Source organism: Pleurodeles waltl, chromosome 10 (genome assembly GCF_031143425.1).
Source record: "Pleurodeles waltl isolate 20211129_DDA chromosome 10, aPleWal1.hap1.20221129, whole genome shotgun sequence".
In the NCBI taxonomy this organism is placed as follows: Eukaryota; Metazoa; Chordata; class Amphibia; order Caudata; family Salamandridae; genus Pleurodeles; species Pleurodeles waltl.
In genome coordinates, this window is record NC_090449.1 from 1,048,989,246 (window position 1) to 1,048,995,739 (window position 6,494).

The 6,494-nt window shown below is 53.0% G+C and overlaps 1 protein-coding gene across 1 annotated transcript; it reads left to right on the plus strand.

The window, feature by feature from the left end:
- The first annotated feature begins 579 nt into the window (after positions 1-579).
- Positions 580-6,267, plus strand: LOC138262208 (glutamine amidotransferase-like class 1 domain-containing protein 3, mitochondrial). The gene is made up of 4 exons (XM_069212052.1): positions 580-1,221; positions 3,404-3,575; positions 4,492-4,693; positions 5,594-6,267. The coding sequence occupies exons 1-4, from the start codon at positions 1,114-1,116 to the stop codon at positions 5,784-5,786; spliced, it is 675 nt and encodes a 224-aa protein (XP_069068153.1). The 5' UTR covers positions 580-1,113; the 3' UTR covers positions 5,787-6,267.
- Positions 6,268-6,494: the final 227 nt, after the last annotated feature.

Sequence of the window (6,494 nt, forward strand, 5' to 3'; positions counted from 1 at the left end):
GCACACAGAGGGTTGTTTTGGGCAGAGAGAGGGGGTGCACACAGAAGGATGCCTTGGAGAGGACGGTCTGTGTACAGACAGGGGGCTGCCTCGGGCAGGGAGGAGCGCGCACACAGAGGGTTGGTTTGGGCAGAGATGTGGTGCACACAGAAGGTTGCCTTGGACAGGACAGTCTGTGTACAGACAGGGGGCTGCCTCGGGCAGGGAGGAGCGCGCACACAGAGGGTTGGTTTGGGCAGAGAGGGGGTGCACACAGAAGGTTGCCTTGGACAGGACGGTCTGTGTACAGTCAGGGGGCTGCCTCGGGCAGGGCTGTGTGCAGGCGGAAGTGTGTTGCTGTGTTGCATACACCTGCCCCTGTTACAGGCAGACTCGAGATACCTGCTTCTTCGCATTTCCGCAAAGCCTGGGTGACTCAGCAGCTGGGGTGAGCTCAACGCTAGGGGAACTCCCTGTTGGCACAAGTGCCAGCTTGTGTGCACACGCTGTGGTGGTTTATGAGCAGTTCCAGTCTGCCCAGCCCATCAATTCCTCCTCCACCCCCTCCCAGTCACTTCTGAGCCTATAAGAGGAGCGAAGGCGCCTGAAACATCAGCAGACATCAGCCGGAGCTCGCCTCACCGGAGCCTGCCTGTCCCTGCCTGGAGCCCTTGTGCGCCCTGTGCCTGTCACTGCCTGCACACCTCTCTGTGCCTGCTGTGTGTCTGCCTGCACCCCTCTCTGTGCCTGCTCTGAACCCCTCTCTGTGCCAGCTGTGTGTCTGCCTGCACCCCTCTCTGTGCCTGCTGTGTGTCTGCCTGCACCTCTCTGTGCCTGCTGTGTGGCTGCCTGCACCCCTCTCTGTGCCTGCTGTGTGTCTGCCTGCACCCCTCTCTGCCAGCTGTGTGTCTGCCTGCACCCCTCTCTGTGCCTGCCTGCACCCCTCTCTGTGTCTGCCTGTCTCCCTCTCTGTGCCAGCTGTGTGTCTGCCTGCACCCCTCTCTGTGCCTGCTCTGCACCCCTCTCTGTGCCAGCTGTGAGTCTGCCTTCCCCCCTCTCTGTGCCAGCTGCGTGTCTGCCTGCACCCCTCTCTGTGCCTGCTCTGCACCCCCCCTCTCTGCCTGCACTCGGACCATGGGGAAGAAGGTGGCCGTCATCCTGGCCGGCTGCGGCGTGTACGACGGCAGTGAGGTCCACGAGGCATCGGCGGTGCTGGTCCATCTCAGCAGAGCCGGGGCTCAGGTAAGGCGTGTCCGGTCCCCAGTGCTTCATTTGAGCCGGTGGTTTCCGTTGGGGGGCACTGACACTTATTTTTCTGCCTCAAGCATTTACTGCGAGCAAAAGACACATATGGGAAAGACGGAGGAAGAGAAAAGCGAAAAAGCGCCACAAAGGGGAAAAGCAGAAAGCTACAGGAGTGAGCCGAAGGGGCAGGGAGTGGCTGTAAAAAGATTAAAGAGGCCGAGGATAGCTTCAGGGTTAACCGCTGCCCCAGTATTCGGTGCTCGCACATTTAATTGCAGGAGAGCTTTGGGCACCGGCACTTCTTTATTTACAAATTAAGCCGTGCTGGTCCCCACTCTGTGCCGCTGGGTTTATCTTCGGAGTCATCCTGAATCTGTCGTCCACCCTTGCTAGTTCTTCTCACTGGCTAATGGTAGCTGTGGATTCTTTGAGTTGCTAATATACAGTTAGGACAACTTTTATTTAAGGAGGCTCTGACTAACATATCAGAACCCGGGATGTCATATGACTGTCTGGTAAGAACGTAACCGCCTGGGGCAGTGACATCCCCAACAGGTGCTGTATTGCCACTGTTAAGTACCGTGACGTCACTTCCGCGTTCTGTGACATCACTGCCGGGTCTCTGAGACTGCTGCTGACGCTTTGAAATCACAACTAGGTACCGTGCTGTCATCACATAAGACTGTGAGGTCACTCCCAGGAGCTGTGGCATCACTGGTAGGGACAGTGACGTCAGCACCAGGTATTCTGCCATTACTCCCTTAGACGAGTATGAGTACCAGAGCCTGTGATGTCATTCTTAATACTGTCACGGCTTTGCAAAGGCCTGTGAGGTCACTGTAATGGTCTCCAAGGTCACTCCCAGGGTATCACCAGTGCCAGGGGCCGTGATATTAGTGCCAGGCTCTGCAAGGTCGCTGCCCTGTCTGTGGCATCGGTGCCAGAGACACTAACATCATTGTCGGGGTATGTAGCGCCCATCAAGAACTGTTTCATCCCCACCATCGACGGTGCGTGTCTCGCACTGAGAAGTGACACGCTCAGGCGGCATATTGTGGCACGGCTCTCTGTGGCACTGAGACCAGACTCGAGAGTGGCATCGATGCCAGGGACGGGGACGCGCCCGTCAACAGTCAGATCAATCAATCACTCAATCAAACATTTATAGAGCGCGTGAGGGTCTCGAGGCGCCCTGGAGGCGAGTTCACTGCCATGTTGTGTGCACACACTACGTATACACAATAGTCAGCGCCCTTTCAGGTCTAAAGCAGGTCTGTTGCACGTGTTAGCACGAACTTCTTGAGAACACGACTCGTTACGTGTTCCTCGGCGAGACCACTGCTGAATCTGTCAGTCTAGTTTGGATCCAGGCGCATACCTACTGTCGGTGCAGCAGGTGCAGTACACCGGGACACATATCCGCGAGGGCCCACTGAGCCCTGACAATTGGTGCATTTCACAACCACACCAGCACTCAAAGGTGGCATTTTCCTGGCTTGCACCGCGGTCCACATCCTTGGTGCCCACTGTTCAGATAAGGATATTTAGCAATTATTCACTAAGGGGGGTGCAACCTAGAATCACAAGTCCGCCCCCGTTAATGGGCCAGGATTACATACATGAAGGAGGTTATGTGTTAGGTGTCCTGAGGCGGTCCTTGTCATGCAATGTTTGTGCCGAAACGTCAGCAGTATCGCAGGGGCGGCCCTACTCGAATTATTGGAATATCCAAGACGTATATCGGGCTTGACCTGCTGTGTGTGGGGGGGGGGGGGGGGCACCAATGACCGTGTATCATGTTGTACACTTATGAGCACTTTCACGTTCGTGCACTGCGCTGTCTGCGCCATTGTTGATTGTCGCGTGACCCGAAATGTCGTGGTATGTACTTGTCACCTTCCTTGGGCAGGTGTAAATCCGTAAACATGCAGCGCAAAGCCCCTTACCATCCTCGTGGTCATGATCGCATTCTAAAAGATATATATATATATATATATATATATATATATATATATATATATATATATATATATCATGTACATACGTATGTAAATAAATACATTTAATGAATTAATATATATATATATATATATATATATATATATATATATATATATATATAGACAAAAGCGTGCGTGGCCGCTAATCTTCCCGCTTCTCTGTGACCCCTGCTCCCCAGGCAGAACTATACGCCCCCAACATTGAACAGATGCATGTGGTGGACCACGTGACGGGGCAGCCCACGTCAGAGACGCGTAATGTGCTGGTGGAGAGCGGACGCATCGCCAGAGGCAACGTCAAAGACCTCGCCCTGCTGAGGGTCAGCGACCTGGATGCGCTGATTGTGCCAGGTGAGGGGTCGCCCAGGGGACGGTGGTGTCTGTGAAGGGATGCCTTGATCCTGATGAGTGAGGGGTGTCCTAGGGGGTGGTGGTATGTGTAAAGGGATGCGTTGATCCTGATGGGTGAGGGATCACCCGGGGATGGTGGTATGAGTAAAGGGATGCCTTGATCCTGATAGGGGAAGGATCACACAGGAGATGGTGGTATGTGTAAAGGGATGCGTTGATCCTGATGGGTGAGGGATCACCCAGGAGATGGTGGTATGTGTAAAGGGATGCGTTGATCCTGATGGGTGAGGGATCACACAGGAAATGGTGGTATGTGTAAAGGGATGCCTTGACCCTCATAGGGGAAGGATCACACAGGAGATGGTGGTATGTGTAAAGGGATGCCTTGACCATGATAGGGGAAGGATCACACAGGAGATAGTGGTATGTGTAAAGGGATGCGTTGATCCTGATGGTTAAGGAATCACCCAGGAGATGGTGGTATGTGTAAAGGGATGCCTTGATCCTGACAGTAGAAAGGAATTCTGGGATATGTGGTCTACCTTAAGGGCTGTGGAAAGGGTTGCTTGATTCAGCCAGCTCAGGAATGCGTAAAGAGTTCAGGGCAGATGGCCAGTGTGGAAACTGTCTGGTGTGTGTCATCTGTGGTTTTAGCAGTCTGCGAGGAGGGCGGGTGAAAGGTCACCTTTGAGTGTGGGGGCATTTTTAAGGTGATCTGAGAGTTGGTTCTGCAAGGGGGGAATCCAGAGGAAGGAGGGTCTTTTCATCTCCCAGTCAGTATCCTTCTCACACTGGAGGTCTCAGACTCAGTTATGGGATGCTGGGCGCTGATGCTGATGAGAGTTGATGTATTTCCTGTTTCCCACTCCATCCTGTCCCAGCCACCAGGTCATTCTAACAGAGCTTGTGCTTGCAGGTGGCTTCGGGGTGGCGAAGAACCTGTGCTCGTGGGCCGTGAAGGGAAAGGACTGCACTGTCAACCAGGCGGTGGAGGACACCGTCAGGGCCTTCCACGCGGCCAAGAAGCCCATCGGCCTGTGCTGCATCTCCCCGGTGCTGGCAGCCAAGATCCTGCCGGGCTGCGAGGTCACCGTGGGCCAGGACACCGAGTGTGCGGAGTAAGTGATGGGCGTGGCCCTAGACTCACACGGATGTTGTAAGGCACTATGTACCGGAACCATACATTATATGGCTGTTGGAAGTTCCATGGGAAGGACCAAGGTCCTTTAAGAGATCACAGAGCTACTTCCGGTATCCTAATGATGTACAGTACGGGGTGTGTTATTCCTTATAATACACGGTCATACACCCACCCTGCTCTACCGTCTTTTAAATAATAACACATCACTCTGAAGTGGGCGGTGATAACAGGTGCAAACAGCCTCCAAGGATGGCGTTGCCGCTGTTGGCTGGGCGCTCCACATGATTGAAAACATGGGGAATAATGTGAATGAGGGGGTTGCCACTTATTTTGAGGTTGTTATTCTCCCTACTGCACACTTTTTGCAGGCAGTATCCTCCAGGTAGGACCAATGGCCTGTTAATGACTGGCTCGGAGCAGAGGAAAGCCTCTGTTTTCGGCACCCGCGCCGCCTATAGCGCCTACATTAAACTCGGAGAGTCTCCGCGTTAGTGCGTGAGCTGCAGCCAGCGTAGCTTGGTAACTGCAAGCAGTGGCTGCCTCTCCCTGATTCCAGCCTCTGTTGCCTGCAGCTCATGCAATAATTCTGAAAAATTGCAAGTTAAATGTATGCGCTTTAGGCAGTGGAATCGCATAAAACCGAGGCCCGGCTGTGACTTTCCGCAGCACACATTCATGATATGGCCCCAGCTGGTAACTCCCTCCATAAGACACAGATATTAAATATTTCCCGCCTCCTCCTGTGTTGTAACCTTTATTTCTGGGTGTGTCTAACTTCTACAGAAAGATCTGATTAGAGCCAGTGACCTGTTAGCCCGAGCCTGCACCTTTCCACACTTGGCAGTGGTCACTGACTGGTGTCTCTTCTCATCCTCAGGTGGCCATTTGCCCAGACGGCGCAAGGCATTAAGAGCATGGGCTGCAAGCACGTGAACAAGCATGTGCACGAGGCGCACGTGGACGCCAAGAACAAGCTGGTGACGACCAGCGCCTTCATGTGCAACGCCCCCTTCCATAAGGTCTTCGACGGCGTTGGTGCAATGGTGCATGAGCTTCTGAAGCTGGCCTGAGGATGACGTGCAACATTTCAAAGGCTCTTGATGGCTGCCACATCCAATGGAGAGACCCCCAGACCACCAGACCCATTGCACAAACCAGACTTACATCTGTTCCCAAATTCAACAGAGGAAAAACGTGCATGTGCCACCAAACCTGCATACAGACAGCAGCACCCCAGGAGTCTCTGCAGCTGCACCCAACATGGAGCCCCAAGTCCCAATGAATCGTGAACTGTCAAACACTAGAACGAGACTGATATCACAGTGCCACACCCAATATGGAGGCCTTCTACCACCACACATGCAACATGAAGACCAGGGCCGCCTCCACAGCAACATAGAACATGGACAACAGAGTTCCTTCTTCCGCCACACCCAGTACTCACGACTAGAACTATAAAATACTAATTTCATTGGTGTAGACCAAAACACTGCTGAATCCCGCACTGAAATGTATTTTTATATTGAATAAAATTACTGTATTTAAATTATACACATAAGAATGGATTTCTATTTTGTTATTATGCTGTGCCATAACAGTGCAGCTGTCGCCAGACAAATGTGTGAGAATCACCAGGAGAGGGGCTCTGGTTCTGTTCACAGGTGGGAGCCAGGAGTACATGCTCTGAAGGGGCAGAAGCTGTGTGCTTGCCCCCCACACACCTGTGATTGTGTTACTTATCCAGCCGCCTAAGCTTCATCTTTCAGGGGCGCACTTAT

Bases quoted from the DNA above. Each gene is read 5' to 3' on its own strand.
- LOC138262208 (XM_069212052.1), top strand. From the start codon at position 1,114: ATGGGGAAGAAGGTGGCCGTCATCCTGGCCGGCTGCGGCGTGTACGAC. The intron at 1,222-3,403 runs GTAAGGCGTGTC...CCTGCTCCCCAG, and splicing joins TCAGCAGAGCCGGGGCTCAG to GCAGAACTATACGCCCCCAA. The intron at 4,694-5,593 runs GTAAGTGATGGG...TCTCATCCTCAG, and splicing joins CAGGACACCGAGTGTGCGGA to GTGGCCATTTGCCCAGACGG.